This window comes from Glarea lozoyensis (genome assembly GCF_000409485.1).
Source record: "Glarea lozoyensis ATCC 20868 chromosome Unknown GLAREA7, whole genome shotgun sequence".
NCBI lineage: Eukaryota > Fungi > Ascomycota > Leotiomycetes > Helotiales > Helotiaceae > Glarea > Glarea lozoyensis.
The window spans coordinates 2,586,761-2,603,156 of NW_007361002.1; the positions used below are offsets into that span (position 1 = coordinate 2,586,761).

General features: G+C 44.7%; 6 protein-coding genes across 6 annotated transcripts; 3 read left to right on the top strand and 3 right to left on the bottom strand.

Annotated features, from left to right (window-relative positions):
- Nucleotides 1-153: 153 nt before the first annotated feature.
- On the bottom strand, nt 154-1,989 carry GLAREA_02019 (uncharacterized protein; the record flags this gene model as incomplete). Its single annotated transcript, XM_008089235.1, has 4 exons — nt 154-549; nt 618-658; nt 728-1,079; nt 1,135-1,989. 4 exons carry the CDS (start codon nt 1,987-1,989, stop codon nt 154-156), a joined length of 1,644 nt encoding a protein of 547 aa, XP_008087426.1.
- Nucleotides 1,990-3,115: 1,126 nt separating this feature from the next.
- Nucleotides 3,116-4,332, bottom strand: GLAREA_02020 (DAK1/DegV-like protein; the record flags this gene model as incomplete). Its single annotated transcript, XM_008089236.1, has 3 exons — nt 3,116-3,593; nt 3,647-4,072; nt 4,130-4,332. 3 exons carry the CDS (start codon nt 4,330-4,332, stop codon nt 3,116-3,118), a joined length of 1,107 nt encoding a protein of 368 aa, XP_008087427.1.
- A 372-nt stretch (nt 4,333-4,704) lies between these two features.
- GLAREA_02021 (Citrobacter dihydroxyacetone kinase extra ATP-binding protein) lies at nt 4,705-6,328 on the top strand (the record flags this gene model as incomplete). The annotated part of the gene is made up of 3 exons (XM_008089237.1): nt 4,705-5,168; nt 5,216-5,505; nt 5,550-6,328. 3 exons carry the CDS (start codon nt 4,705-4,707, stop codon nt 6,326-6,328), a joined length of 1,533 nt encoding a protein of 510 aa, XP_008087428.1.
- Nucleotides 6,329-7,190: 862 nt separating this feature from the next.
- On the bottom strand, nt 7,191-8,059 carry GLAREA_02022 (uncharacterized protein; the record flags this gene model as incomplete). Its single annotated transcript, XM_008089238.1, has 2 exons — nt 7,191-7,868; nt 8,039-8,059. 2 exons carry the CDS (start codon nt 8,057-8,059, stop codon nt 7,191-7,193), a joined length of 699 nt encoding a protein of 232 aa, XP_008087429.1.
- Nucleotides 8,060-11,623: 3,564 nt separating this feature from the next.
- On the top strand, nt 11,624-13,449 carry GLAREA_02023 (Cytochrome P450; the record flags this gene model as incomplete). Its single annotated transcript, XM_008089239.1, has 5 exons — nt 11,624-11,798; nt 11,848-11,998; nt 12,056-13,020; nt 13,075-13,358; nt 13,411-13,449. 5 exons carry the CDS (start codon nt 11,624-11,626, stop codon nt 13,447-13,449), a joined length of 1,614 nt encoding a protein of 537 aa, XP_008087430.1.
- Nucleotides 13,450-15,893: 2,444 nt separating this feature from the next.
- Nucleotides 15,894-16,339, top strand: GLAREA_02024 (uncharacterized protein; the record flags this gene model as incomplete). Its single annotated transcript, XM_008089240.1, has 3 exons — nt 15,894-15,927; nt 15,979-16,206; nt 16,290-16,339. The coding sequence occupies 3 exons, from the start codon at nt 15,894-15,896 to the stop codon at nt 16,337-16,339; spliced, it is 312 nt and encodes a 103-aa protein (XP_008087431.1).
- Nucleotides 16,340-16,396: the final 57 nt, after the last annotated feature.

Consider the following 16,396-nt stretch of genomic DNA (forward strand, 5'->3'; position numbering starts at 1 on the left):
GCTCCATTCTCAACGACAAGCAACACCCTTAAAAAGATCACATCTATTTCATCCACAACAAGAATGGACCTTTGATTGATCTTCATTGTATTTTGGCAAACCGGTCTACCAGTCTAAGTACCGAATACTACGTCTCAAAAGACTAAAATATCACTACTTCTGGCTCCCAGTATTCTCCGCTCCGCGACCGTGATATACACAAACGCCCTTGCCACCACTCTTGTGCTTAGGATTTCGAGGGCACAGAGGGCTGCTTGGAAGATGCTCTGGTATGTTGAGCTCGAATTCCGACTTATTAGCTGCCAGCGTGGATCTATCGGTAGACTTCTGTCCTGATGCCGACCGAGACCAGCGCCCCATGAAGCGGCTCCTTCTCGTCGCTGTCCGAGATCGTACTGAGGTACCAGAAGAGACATCCATTGGATTATGATCTCCGTTACAACTATCGACAGCTGGACTAAGCATAGGTGTAGCATCGAAAAAGAACCCTGCAGGGCTTTTCGCTGGTACACTTTCGGACATCGGTGGAGTGGTGATGCGTCTCGCTTCCTGTCCAGAATGCTCTATTAGCACGGGAGATGTAGAAACATAGATTTGATGGCTACAGTGGCTCTTACCGTTGGCAGAAACGTGTTTGCGTTTGGTGCCGAAGGATCGACTAATTACACGTCAGTAATTTGGGCGAGGTGTGTCATGTAAAGGTGCTTTTTGAAAGGAACCATCCTACATTTTGCCGCGCCCTTGCCCGGTTTTCTCGAGCTTCCTCCACTCCCTCCACTCCCTCCGCTCGACTGATGAGATGCCGGGGTAGCAGCAGGTGACTTCCCCATGAGGATCTTGTAAATCGAACTTGAAACCGAGAGCATTGACTCGTGTGATTGTCGACGATGCCACGGAGCAAGTCCACGGCGGCGACCATCCGGAGAAGCAGGTGGATAAATTGACAACAGTCGGGTTTCCACCCTCTGTCGGTCTTTCTGTTGCTGTTCAAAGACCTCGAGTGGGTGGGTGGTGCCCTGCAAGAGAATTGTCGTACGAGACGCGGGTCCCTTTTCCTCTTCGCTAGATTCTTGAGATCGCTTCAAAATAGGTCATTAGTGTTTCAAAAATGTATCAGTTGGTGTTGTTTCTTACTTCTTGGTGCTTTCCAAGCAAACGCGTTTCAATAGTCTTTTTGGTCCTGCTGTACAAGCCCGACTTCTCTTGCTCTCCACGACTTGAAGTCGAGAGCCTATTTGTACTTATTTTCTTAATTCTGCTGCCGAAAGAGCTGCTGAAACCCGGTTCACTCTGTCTCTCACTCAATCTTCGAGAGCTTGCCTTCGACGAACTCTTTCTGGTATTGATGCTTCCAATCTTGATTCTAGGTATAAGTGTTTTCGTTGGACTATCATTCGGCGACTGGTCTTGGAAAGGGCTTATGAACCTTGTTTCCGGGATACGGTTGAACCACTTTTGGATTGTCTTCTGCTTGCCTTCCATCATGAACAATTCCTTTCTTTCGCGCTCTGCCCAGTATCCTTCCGGAAACCACACCCACTCCATCCCCTCCTTTGCAGGTCGTGGCGGGTCTGCAGGATGACCAGAAGCCAGACCAGATTGCGAATGTGTTGCGAAGCTGTCCCTATATCCATTGGATTCGGAGGTGTCGCGGTCGCGGCCTATATATTTGGAAGGTGTTGGTGCCCACGATGGATCGCGCTGCAAATTTCGACGACTTGAAAGCGATACTGCCTCAATTGCTGTATCTGTCTCTGGAACTTCGGATTTGGGTTGTTCTTTTGTGTACTGTGGTCTCCTCATTAACGTCGGAGGTTTCGACATGCCAAAAGGCGACACTTCTGACTCGCTCGTGGCACTGCCATTTCCTGCACTGCTGGGCTTACGAGAGTGGAAATAGCCATGATCCTCCGCTTCAGCTCTAGTGGATGGTCGGATTGGTGTAAACCCTTCAGTCTTCTGATAGGACATTCGGTTATTGATCTTCATCGTTGATGCTAAATGATATTTTGGCGTCTAGATCCCCAAAATGAGACCCGAGCGCCTGTCGTCATGCGGAGGAAATAATTGTAAAGGCATAGGGAATAGGGATAGATGTTTGGGATGCTCAAAAATGGAACATCACAAGTGCTACATGTGTCCAAACTCTACCTACCTAGGTAGGTAGAGAAACCGATGTCTTGTATATGGTGAAGAAGGAGCGATGGTCGGCTTTTCATTCCATGATAATAACAACCTCGGCGCAAAAAGAGAATTACTATAATGAAGAGTGAATCAACAAATCATTATACCCTGCTGTCATCGTTAAGTTGTTAGTGTGGGACATATGGTCTAATTCACTAAATCGCGATATTGGTTCTTGCGACATATAAATAGACTTACTATACCCCTCTGCCATATGTTCTACCAATTTACAATAATCTTTCTCAGAGACTTTATTGTCTAAGCTTCGAGCATTTTTACAAAACTATGTCGGAATCAAATAAGAATACCTCTGCCTACCAACAGGAGCTTGAAGTCCGTATCTCACCACTACCGGCTTTAATTCCACGTTTGGCATGGCAATGTTGTCAAAGCCACTTTCATGCGAATGGAACACGAGCCACTCAAGTATGTCAATATTTTCTCATTTCCTTGATCAAGAGCTTAAAATAAAACTTACCTTGATCTTTTATTACGCCCTTAGCGCGAGAGGCTAAACTTGGTCAGGAACAACACATGCCGCATTATATCAGAACTTGCGGATTCCTCGGATGCGAGCACATGAAATGCGCGAACTGCCAAGCACCTTCGATAGAGCGTTGGTAATAACCTCTGTCTGTGACGGAGGTCAGATTAGTGCAAGGCCAGAATACGTCTTCAAATGTGGGACTGAAATTCTATGTACGGCCATACGGTTGACAGACCTGGCCTGAGGCTTCGAAAGCTGTTAAGTCATTTTCATTTGTGAAAAGTTGAAGTTCATCTGGGGGAAATATTTGATCTTGTAATCGTACTATTCCTCATCAATATGGTACATTTTCCAGTTCTCAATGTGCACTGTCAACCACTATGGGTGGACAATGGTATGGTTGGCAGTTGATTTTTGCCCTACGTTCCAAAACAGAAAACGAGTTTACTGCCTCCAGGCAGCAGTTTCTACTCTACGATCCCAATACTCCAGCGCTTCTCTGAGACTCAGCGGGCCCTTCTCGTCCTTCCCTGGTAACTTCCATAAAGTAAAACCAAACCCGCTTTGCTTCAAACTTGTTACCATTGGACCCAGCGTCATTCTCACGACAGTGATATCTTGCTGCTTCAGATATTTGATCGCTAGTTCGGCAAAGGCAGCGAGCACCTCATCTGAGGTACTGCCAGAACTGTTGACGAGAAGAATGGCTTGGTCGTTTCCAGAGTTCGTGAACGGAATGAACGCTCGATCTTCATCAGAAGTGTTTGTCAGTAGCGAAATCATCTCTTTAGTCAAATCCTCGGGACTAGGGATTGGTGATATTGATCGTAGTCCAGGTTCACCATGACAACCCAAACCGAGCTCAATTGTTGCAGCTGGGAGTGTCGAGATATCTGTCACTATAGAGTTTGGTAGCGCAACACTACAAAGTCGTTAGTAACCGATAGAAGCTATGTTTAATTGAAAGACTTTTACCGGTCAAATGCTACAGCGATTGTCCCCGAATTTCCAGCAATGTAATCCATAACATCGCCTACTCTGTCAAGACCTTCCCCTTTATCCGCCAACGCGCAAACTATTTTCAGTCCTACAATATGCCCACTTAGCCCTCGTCTCCCAACTTTCCCTCCTTTCTTTTTTCCAACCGCAACGTCATCTCCAATTGGTGTGAATCTCACTTTGTACCCTGCAGCGGTAGCCCGTGTAATTGCCAGACCTGCGTTCAAAATATCGCCTGTATAATTACCACATACAATTAGAGTCCCCTTTGAGGGGGAGTGTAGAGGCTGGCATAGCTTTATGGCCTCGAAAATCTGGCTAGCTGTTGGTGATGCGAATATGTTCCCGGAAACCGAACACGATAGAAAGGATGGGCCTACAAAACCTGAGAACATCGGTTCACTGCGGATATCAGCATTGCCCGACTTTCGTCAGACTTTGGGGAAGATAAATACATACTGTCCACCTCCTGCAAACCCGATAGTTGTAACATGACTTTCCCGGAAAGTTTCAAGGTCATTTCGTGATATGATTTTGTGAGATGAGGAATATGAAAGATTGGGGTGATATTCAGTAAGCCCAATGGCTGCTTCATTAATTACCTCCGAGGGATCATTAATAAAATGGAAAGTCTCTCGTTTTGTTTGCGTTTCTGTAGCCATTTCCCCTGATTTTAGCTGGAATGTGGGGTTGCGGGGTATTATATCATTCCAAAAGAGTAGATTTGAGGATATCTGAGTTGACTTGTAAATGAAAGAAAAGGTATTTTTTGGATACAATAATATTGTGAAAACGAATAATTAAAGCACATGAGACACTTGTTAGTTATGAAATGTCTTTGATACAAGCTCATTTCGTTGTGTCGTCCGTTCAGTTCCCCACATAACCGGCGGATTTCCACTTTCGGCTTTCCGTGCAACTAATCGAGGCGGGGAAGACTTGTGTGATGACCCTAGTGCCTAAGACCGCTCGAATAGAATAAAATAGTTCTTCATATGATTTCATTCATTCATACTGAAATTTGTATTTTCACAATGTCACTTGTTGTCGAACCAACTCACGCTTATAGCTCTTCGCAACTCAAGCTTGAAGACCCAAAACGATGGAGTCGTCTATTTCCTCTAATGCGGCCTTCAGTGAAAGTTATAGAGCTTGAACATGGCGGAACTATTGTAATCGATACCAAATTAATTGATACTAAGAACGTGCTTGTAGCCGTCATTGGAACCGCTGGGAACTTTTCGAGTAAAATCTTGGGTGCATCCCACATTGCGGCTTTTGCAACCGAGCCATTTGGGTCAAAATCAGTGTCAGCAAAACATGTAGTTGCAGCTTTGAAAGAGCAAGGATTTCCCACAGACAACGGAGCCGTCGTCCTGAGGGCCTCAACTAAGAAAGATCTAGCTGTGAGCTCTGGTTTGGTGGAAGTGTCAGTTATAGGAGAGTTGAAACTAGATCACATTTTATCTTTGCTATGGGTTGTAGAGATCGAAATCAAGTGAGTAAAATTATATTCCATATGATTTATGTTCTGACATTATCTAGAGAGTCTCTAGTGAAAACTCAAGCTCTTGTTGAGCACTTAGTAAAATATTCCGCAAGGACAACCTCGAAGTTTCATGAAAAAAAGACTGGAGGAGGACCATCAGTCGTACACGCTATTGACTTTGCTGAATTCAAATCGGCACAGCTTGCCGTGGAGAAGGATATGAAACACTTGTTGGGTTCAAGGCCATCCTCAGGACAGGACATTTACTCAATCCACTGTGCCGACATTAATGGCCTTTCACGGCTAGAGAACAATATTCTTGTTCATGAGATATCCGAATTTTGTGGTAAGTTTAATTGCGATGTCGTTCAATGATGCTAATTCCTTTAGCTAAGAAACGGCTGGACACTCGAATATCGCATTCGACCATTCTTGATAATCATTCACAAACCCGCGGCTGGGCAATATCTCTCTGTCTCATACCGACCATGTTTTTGACAGCACACGAGAAAGCCTCTAACACACCCTCCAAGACCATTGGTGCTGTGGCTGCGCCAACTTCTCGGCAGAAAAGTTCTAAGATCCAATTCACCGATAATACAGTTCGTGACATTATCACACAGGGATGCGAAAGTGTAATCCAAGCTGAGCCAACGATTACTGAATATGATACAATTGTGGGAGATGGTGATTGTGGTTACACTCTTCGAGATGGTGCGAAACAGGTATTGAGTTTCATAAAAGAGCAAGACCTGACACAGCTCCCTTCGACTCTTGGAGATCTTGTTGATAATCTAGAAGTCAACATGGGAGGTACAAGTGGTGCTTTGTACTGCATTTTTCTAAGTTCGTTGTCACAGGAACTGTGGACCGCAGCAACTTTTGCTGATGCATTGAACGGTGCCTTGGAGCATTTGTTAAAGTATACCAGAGCAAGGCTAGGAGATCGGACCTGTTTAGACTGCTTGATACCCTTCGTTGAGACCCTGAATAGTACAGGAGATGCTAGGCAAGCATTGGAGGAAGCTAAGAAGGGCGTTGAATCAACAAAAAAGTTGGAAGCTAAACTAGGTCGTTCCAGCTATCTCAATGAGACGACAACGAGGGGAGTTCCAGATCCGGGTGCCTATGGGTTATTAATGTTATTGCAAGGAATGATCAAATCATAAAATACAAAGGGTGTTATTAGTTCCAACCTCAGCCATTCACAAGATAGAAGATCCACCACCAACAAAACAGAACCCGTGAAAGGAGGTGGCCCTCAATGAGGCTAGAACCTTATTGCTGCTGATGTTAGAAAGGAATGATTGACATCCTTCTACATGAGTCCATGACCTCTATTCAAGTGGAGGAGCTTGAAATACCTGGCACTTAAGAATGAAAGAACCTATAACGGAAGGTTAAAGAGTGTTATTAGTACTTGACAACGTATATTGTCCAATGAGAACCGTGAACTTACTAACATTACTCCTGCCCTGTAAGAGGCTTGGGCAAAATGCTCTCCTTTGACACCAAGTTTCAACACACTCGCTATTACAATACAAAACATCTGACACTACTTTAATGTCTTCTCGAATATGAGTAGTTGACTAAATCAATTTTGGAAGGACAATGTCTCTAAACCCGAGAGGAATTGAAGTCGTTATGTAAATGGTCGTGGAATGAGATGAGATGCGTTATTTTGTCGTCTAGAGGTGCTGTAGAATAGCAATATCATCCCGGAGAAGTTATGTTTACTCATTCATTTTGAATAAATATTTACATGATATTGTCTCTATTGTAAAGGCTGAATATGCATATTACGGGAAGGGGAGGTGGAGAATGTTGGTCTGTAATCGTTACACTTATTAGATGGCGTCCGGTCAGTTTTGCCATACACTTGTGCTACGTCGCCAAGGTCAATTATTCGGTGCCTGTTCGTCTGCATTAACGCTATCCTTACAACATCTTTTACTACGTCGCCATTGAGTCCGAGATCTTTTGGTGGTAGGTGAGGTCCAACAAACACTAGAGGGAGCTCGTGAGTCGTGGCTACGACCACCTGGCCTTTGCTGGCCCTTCTCTCTTTCTTGTACTCTCTCCTCTCTTGCAATATCTCGACCGGCATCTTGGACTCGAAAAATTCTGCTTCTGGCTAGCCTGCTTCCCGGTTGTCTCTCGCATGCTCATCGTTGTAGATGCTTCTTGCCGCTCGGAGTACGTGCTCCTTGAGAGACTGAATTTCTTCGGACAGCAACGATAATGGCAACGAAATTCGCCATCAGGGTGGTCAAATCTCATTTGTCTGTACCAACGAGTTTGTGGTACGTGGAATTGGCCATCCTGGTGGCGTTGGAGGGACGATTTGGATCTCCATTCCTTTTCCTTTTCAGCGTCGCCAACAGTTTCGACTTCTGCGCAAAGTCCGCATAGCAGTATCGGACCTGCTTGCGTGGCAACCAGGGGCTCTATCGTTTTTGAGGTACGAGATAGCTGTTCTTCGAGAAAGAGGAGTCTGGCAGTATCGGCGCATGCTTTATCTGATGCAGACTCAAAACTCTCTTCCGCCACATCTGCGAGTAGATCAATTGTTGGAATGTCGATGTCGCGAGCAAGGTTAGTGACAATCGCAGCGTTACCTGGGTTGTTGGCGGAGCCATCCGTTGTTTCCTCCTGGCCTATATTGTCCGAAAATCGAACCCCTAGCAGTTCACCAATGTCGAGATCAGGCTACTCGGCGTCGACAATATCATCAGTCGCAGTCGCCGTACTTTGACGCATCTTTTCTTGTAATTCTTGAAAAGTCTTGCCAGGAGCCTTAAGCTGCACCATGCGGTCTTGGAATTCCTTGAGCGTTACATTTTTCTCATACTCTTCCCGACAGTGGTCTCTTAACGCACCCCGAGCTCGGTATGGTACATTTTTGGTACATTTCTTCTTCTCGGCGGCGGTTGTAGCGTTTTGGTAATTAGATTCCTCCTGTACAGCTTGACTGAGAAGTTTCTATATTTCTACTGCATTTGGAGTGTACTTAAACTTGCCTCCATGCTGTAAAACTGTAAATTCCGAGTAGCGGCATGCAACATAACGGTAGATTCAAGGTAGGGATGGGAGGGTACATACCGTCGCCTGGTATCTCCCGAGATAGCTGAATATACCTCCATCTAAGGAAATCTCCCTCTCTGAAGGGCGGTCCGGCGAGCGAGTGTGGCCAACACCACAGACGTAAGCTCGCGGAGGATAAGATAAGTGTCAGTCACACGGCCGCTGATCTTTAACCGAATATGTCGACTTCGAATAGAGCTCAAGAATATGTTATTCACTTGAAATGATTGACGAAATGTGATAGTGTGCCAAGTTGATCGACTAACTATGCGATATTTCGTCAATTGTTTTGAGTAAATATCGTGTTTCAACTGCCACTTGTTTGTCCTTTGCGAGGCAACCCAAGAAGACAGGCAAGCTCATGCTGCTCTGAATGTTCAACCGATATAGTATGGATCCGTTCGAAGTCCCAGACGTCCAGTACTTTATAACGACCGAACCATATTCCTGGCCGATCTAAAAGGAAGGTAATTGCTTCAGCCGATATCTGAGTCATGTTTACACCGTCGAGTGCCAGAAACGTAGATTACCCCACATCCATCTGCTACTCTTTCATCACCTGGATGATGAATTTTTCATGGGTGAACGAGTAGACGAGGAGGTTTCTGCGGAGCTCCTTGACTAAGAGACTGACTTAGGGCTGTGCTCAATCGTGACGAGTGTAATGAACGATCAACAGCCCTTGCGGTTCTGGTGTTCCCGAAAGTTGCTTGCATGAAACGAAAGCATCCAATTCTCCGCGAGAGTGTCAGAAGCGTTTCCCCAAATCGTTTTCAGATAGGACGAGGATTCAGGAGTTTGGTTGTCCTGTGTTTCGATGAAGTCGTGGGCCCCAAACGTCCGAGCTGCCACTTGGATACTAGTATTAACTTGAAGGTGAACATCTGTTTAGCTATATAAAGTCATATCGGTAGTGTTTACACCACTTTATAAGTTCGTTATGCCTAGACGGTGCACCGTCAAATTTCTGAAGCTCGTTCTTGAAAGCTACAGCTTCTTGGGGTCACACTTCGTATTCACCACAAGTCATACTATGTGATATCTTTAATCAAGAATTCTTGGGCTCGTTTAAAGAGTTTTTCAGTATTCGCTAGGTCGTCGTGTGTGGTCCATGGGAAGACACGCTCAGCTTACTGTACCGGACGCTCTGGGGAAGAATTGACTTAGAAATTTCTTTTGGGTCGCCAAGGCACGTATACTCTAGACTTAAACATCTACTGCTTAAATATTATGCATGTTTAATGACCAGCTATGCGATTGCCACGTGTAGTACGTGAGGTATCTAATCTCAGTCTTCCAGAAAGAATAAACATACTTTCCGAATATTCATCGTCATATAGTTATTCAAGACAGGGTGGCCGTTGAAGGAATTTTAACACGGCTCCGTAGAGCTAGACTTGCATTGCAAGCTGAAATTCTCGCAACCTCGGCAATAGACCCTATGCAAAGAGGTAGTGTTTAGTGAGGTTACAACGTTACGTGCTACTTTTACTTAAGGCAAGAATTATACTGTAAGTACTTGTAAGATCGGTATAGATTCCCTTGCTGGTGATCCACTTTCCTTCGGGTGGGTGGACGTCGGCTACAAGTGGGTCCGAAAGGAAACACATTTATAGATTAAAGTAGGCACTTTTTGCCTCAACAATCAGCCAATGAAAGTCCAATACACGCAACCAAAGGAGCATCCCGATTAGCTCAGTTGGTTAGAGCGTGGTGCTAATAAACATCTTCATTGATGCTTTATATACGCCAAGGTCAGCGGTTCGACCCCGCTATTGGGAAAAAAGCACGTTCAAGCCGTGCTGACTGATTTTTTTTGTTTTTGCTGAAGTTGACCGGTTCATCTAGTGTCACTTGCGTCATTTGGTGTGTATATCTTTTGTGGTTGTCGAGATTTGCTCAAGTAATGTCTTTTTTTGGCAATTTGACTTGTGGGTCTTCCTACATTAAGCGAGGTCAGAATGCGGCTCCCCCTTCGTGAGACAGTAACAAGTGGGGATCTGGGATACCAGATGCAGAACACTTGATTTAGTTTAACTCATTAAGAGTCTGAATGTTCTATACAGTTTTATGACTAAGTATATACTATGTAGATGCTGTGTATTGACACTTTGCAAATATGCTGCGACAATGAAGCCTTATCATGGAATTAGATTGAGATCATTGTTTGCGGTCACTTATTTTGTCTACCGGTAGCTGTTGTACCTTTTAGGAAGGTGAAACAATGTGAATTCTATGTACTAAGATGGAGACGGACTTCATCATAGGATATTGACAGGATCAAATTATAACACAGTTTTATTAAACACACTATCTAAGTCAAAGCTTTGATATTGAGCTTCAAATCAAATAGGTTCCTGGTCTTTTTGCCGTCACCTAGGTGGAGTCCATTTCAAAAGCTATTTACGGACTGGGAACAGGATGTTGTAGTACAAGTACCTAAGCACTTTCCTCAATATACGAGAAGGGGGAGAAGCCAATGAACATCTAGACTAAGGCTTGAAATACAATCTTCTAGCTACATTATATACACTCTACACGTTGCTTAATATCTGACAATGGTTGTAAGTTGCGAGGTAAGAGTTTAGACGGGCTCGACGGGGAAACTCCGAGGTAATTTGACCACACACCACAAGTTCGCATAGTAAGTGTGGATAATAGCGGAAGGAAAGATCCCAGAATGTTAACTGTGTAAATGACTGGCGGTCGTAAGGCTGTTTAAAAAGGTAAAGTACGTGGTTGAAAAAGGAATCACCATTGACTTGGGAAATCAAGTGGGGTCGTGGCAAAGCGCATGCGAGAAATAAGGTTGAGGCTTGGCTTGAGCCTCAATATTAGGATACATAGGTAACACATGGGTTTTCTAACATTTTAAGTAGGAACATTCTCATGACTGATAGTACAATATAATAGGAATATCGACATTCAACAATACAGACAACACCTTGATTTCTAAATGTTATTGTTGAAATACTTCAAATCCCAAGACCGCTCAACAGATGCATGTAGGTGTGAATGGCACTAGCCGCAAAGTGATATTGGCTGTTGGTAGTGGGGCTCCCGGTCGCATTTTAGCACAGCGATTGGCCAACAATCATCGTATCCCTGTTTACCCCTGCAACCTCAGAAGATTCAATTTCCTATTATTTTCTTCCCCGGTTATTGGTCAACCAAACGCCATATCTCCAGACCTCCTTTTCTGTCTTTATCTTCGGTCTCCCGCCCGTTGCCCATTCCTCATCACATCGGTGTCCTTCGCTGGGTCTCTGCCAAACACGATATTCAACGGCATTTGCGACGCAAACCTCTCTGTTGTCGCATAACCTTGGAGACAAGATAAGGCATCTTGACGCGAGCGGCGCATTCAATATCCCGCGACGATGGCCAGTGCAGTGGTAGCAAACAATAGCAGCTTCACATCGCCTCTGGCAGATGCGAAGTTTGCGCAGTTTGTTGGACAATCTCACATCAACGGATTGATCACACAGATATCTGAGCTGAGTCCATGGACTGTGCTACTCACCATTTTTCTGTGCATGGTGGCGTACGACCAATGTAAGAAACCGCTACCAATCTCTTAGTCCGCCTCTAACGTGCCTCATAGGTAGCTATCTGTGGCAGAAAGGTTCCATCGAAGGTCCATCATGGAAGGCTCCTTTCACAGGCCCTTTCCTCCAGTCAGTGAGGCCGAATTTCGAGGAATACAAGGGGAAATGGGCCAGTGGCCCTCTGAGTTGTGTTTCTGTCTTCCACAAGTAAGATCCAAAGTTGAGCATAACAAATACCAGACAACTGACCTTTCTCCTCTTTAGATTCGTTGTCATCGCATCCGACCGTGATCTGGCCCGTAAAATCTTCAACTCGCCCAGCTTTGTCAAGCCATGTGTAGTGGATGCAGCGCATAAACTGTTGGGCAAAACCAATTGGGTGTTCCTGGATGGCAAAGCCCACGTTGACTTCCGCAAGGGTCTCAACGGTCTTTTCACACGACAAGCTCTCGAAACATATCTACCAGGGCAGGAAGATGTCTACAACGATTACTTCGCTAGGTTCTTGAAAGTCTCCAAAGATGCCGACGGTCCCTTCCCATTCATGGGGGAGTTCAGAGAATTGATGTGCGCAGTCTCATGCCGCACCTTCGTTGGTCACTATATATCAGATGAGGCTGTCAAGAAGATCGCGGACGATTACTATAATATTACTGCTGCGATGGAGTTGGTTAACTTTCCTATCATCCTTCCTTTCACCAAATCCTGGTATGGAAAGATTGCCTCTGATATGGTTATGGAGGAGTTCTCCAAATGTGCAGCAAAGAGTAAGGTTCGCATGGCTGCCGGAGGGGACGTCACTTGTATCATGGACGCCTGGATCAAGTCGATTCTCGATTCGAAGACTTACCGCGAACGCGAAGAGAAGGGCCTTTCAATGGAAGGCATCGAGAAACCTACACCATTACTTCGTGAATTTACCGACTACGAAATTGCTCAAACAGTCTTCACCTTCCTGTTCGCTTCGCAGGATGCCACGAGCAGCGCTTGCACTTGGCTCTTTCAAACTATGGCACAGCGACCTGATTGCCTTGACAAAATTCGCGAAGAGAATCTCCGTGTCAGAAATGGCAACAGAGATGCGCCATGTACGATGGAAATGATGGATGATATGGTTTACACCCGTGCTGCCGTTCGGGAATTATTGAGATATCGTCCACCAGTCATTATGGTTCCATACCTTGCTAAGAAGCCATTCCCTATCTCAGATACCTACACCGTTCCTAAAGGTATTTCCCCCTTCCAGTTTTTGGACTTAGGAGTGTAGCTTACGTTGTCCCCAGGTGCTATGATTATTCCCGCTGTTTATCCAGCTCTCCGCGACCCTGAAATTTACGAGAACCCTGATTACTTCGATCCTGACCGATATGTAACTGGAGACGCCGAGACCAAAGGAGCAAAGAACTATTTGGTATTCGGCACTGGACCTCACTACTGCCTTGGACAAGTCTATGCTCAAAACAATCTAGCTCTCATGATTGGAAAGGCCTCGATGCATTTAGATTGGGTACATCACGCAACACCTCTTTCCGAGGAGATCAAGGTGTTCGCTACTATTTTCCCAATGGTCAGTCATATAACCTCCTCTGATAAGTACTCATATGCTAACAATTTCCTAGGACGATTGCCCATTGACCTTTACTAAACGCCCAGCATAATGCTGTATTCATGATATGCAATAGAGCGAGCGTGCGAAGTGTTTAAGTGCTGCAAAAATTATTATAGATTAGTTGGCCATCTTCGCATTTCGACCAACTTTTCGATAGGCGGTCTCTGGAGTTACAATAAAAGAATCAGAATTCTTGACATTAATAATAATATTACAAACCCCAATAATTGCTCCAAACTCTTCAACGCACTTGACTTCTTCACGGGGTCGCAAGTAATGGAATTCTCATCTCCGCAATCGCTGTCCCTCTTTAGGTATCCGTTCACAAGTGCTGACAAGACACGCAATCACTCTCTCTGTGCGGGGTAGAATGTTGGTGTATGGTGTTTCTGCCTATCCTATTCCAAGGCATATCACCAAGAGTCGTACCACCTTTAACCTACGGTGTACAGGCTTTGTCATCTCCAAAGCGCTTATCATTCGCATCGAATAGGATTTATTCCGGACGGTTGCGGTAAATCGTCTAGAGTTGGTATTCCAGCGCGAGCGAATGACCAACTCCGTATTCAAAAGTCGCCGACAAGGCGTGCAGTTTTGAGCTCGCCGGAATGGGTTTGTAAGGAAAATGGAGACGGGTTTGGGTGGAGATTCTTTTCAACTCCGTAGCCGACCTTTTCCTTTCAAAAAAGTTCAGAGGCTTATTAATGGATCTTCATAAGAGACTTTTGGTACGAGCTTTACTTTTTCCCATTGCTTTTCATGATTGGGTTTAACTTTGGAACAAGCATTTTGACCATGCCGTCAGAATAGACTGGTACTCGGCGTTGAGAGAAGCTTTGGGATAGTGGGGTTGCAGTGTTGGCGACCCCCTCGTACAGTCCACCAATGTCTTGAATTTTATCATTTTACGTATCAATGTCACACAAGACTTTATACACAGTCTTCCAATTTCAAGTTTTAGTTGCCAATACTGCAAAATTAATACGTGCAAGATATCCTTTTGATTTCAGCAAAAGCTTCGCCCGACTGAAACCGAGGCAAGGAAGCTCAATTGCATGAGCCTGGCGCATGTAAAATACTAAATATTTGGTGGAGGCTATACACAATGTTGAAAACTGAGTCAATTGACGAGGCGCAGTGAGCAAATCGGAATTCAGGATAGCAAACGTTTGCTGGTTCTTGGTCTTCTCTGGTATGAGCCATGGTGATGCTACCCCGTACCCTTGCCGTGCCATTGAAGATTTCTAGTCTACTCCGCCGTGTCAGATATTGCGGATCACTTCATATTTCAAGTCTCCTTATTTTCGACGTCTTGTGGAACCATATTTTCATGCAAAGGGTTGAAGTCAATTGCGCGCTGATAGTATTCAATTCAGCTTATCAAATGGAAAGTGAGTAATTTTGACAGTACGGAATTGGAAACATTTTATGACACGCAATTCTAACTAGAGAACATTTCAAGGTATTGAATGAAATCGTTGCACTACGTATAAAGGAAGGAGTAGCAAGAGACCGCGCGTAAACCTCGACGGATATCGAACAATTGGCTTGCCTTTACAACAACTAACAATTTAAGCGGACACTTGACGACTGATGAATGCCTGAAAATGAGGTACATTTAGACCACGTACTTTGACGTTAGAATCAGACGTCATGATGATTTATTGGTCAATGACATGTTTGTTTGACGTTAGTCCAACAGCGGGGAAGGGAGGAAAGGACCTTGATGGATGGATACTAGTGGGGTTTATTAGAAAGCTTCTCAATGTTGGATATCTCCAAGCCAATTAAAACGGCCCAAATTCCTTTACTCGTACACTGGTTGTTTTGCTCGATGCAGTGTCTATACAATGAAATTATCAGATAGCTTTCAGTAATTGTAGCTGTTGATGCAGTTGTTGCTCAGCCTCTTTCGTTTTCAACTCCCCGGGAAGAGTCATCGATTAACAAATTTCTAAATCAGCAAACATGCAAGCCACGTGTGAAACAGCAATGCATTGGTCGAATTTTGAGTCGAGTAAGCTTTTCCATGTGCCCCAAAAATCACTAGGTTCATGGCAGCCTGAGTCACAATTCGGATGGATCATGGTTGGGGCTTACGTTGATAACTGCGCGATGGTTGTGAGCGGAGTTCGCTTAGGTATCCGTATTAGGAACTGGGGAGGCTGTTCGAGCCGTATGTGCTGCGATTTCTGGGATTCGATACAATACTGGTGGGTGGTATTCCATGTCCAGTAGGAAATGAGATCGGAGCAACAGCGTGGCCGTGTTGAGAGATGACTCAATTATGGAAGGCTTACTGCTTGGATCGGATTTCGAGCAAGTATATAGGAACTGGATATATCACCTCAATGTGAACTTCTTACTTACAACAATACTCAATAACAGAACAAGAGACATAAAAACAACAGCCTTCAGTACATTGACATCGTCTTGAAATCAAAAATATCATACATCAAACTTCCTTCGTCAATATCTAGAACAATAAACAAAATGGTTGGAGGTTTACCATCGTATCGTCAATCAAGTGAGGACTTCACTCCTTTGAACTGATCGAGCCTTGCTGACCAACTCACAGTGTATCCAAACGAAAAGTCACCTACTTTACTCTCGCCAGCATCGGCAAAAGCGAAAACAAGCAAGTCCGAAATGGAGAACGATTCTGCGTCAATGATGAGCACATCAACATATACCTCCACTGTGAGCTTGCTGAAAAGCAAGCTTCACAGCCACAAGGACAAGAAGGAGGAAAAGCCTAAATCTACCAAAGAAAAGAGGAAGAGCTTGCCGAAGGATCCTAAGTCACGTAAGTCTTCTAAGGATTGGGATGGTGAGCAACACGTTACACATCCCGTACATTGATCGAAATGAAGCTGATATGATGAGTAGCAAGGGCACGAACGGCAGAGGCCTACATGGTTCAAGCGATGCTGCGTTAATCAACGCGACTTCTTCGAATTTCATCTTGTGGCGCAATTAAAGCGAGTCTGGAAATG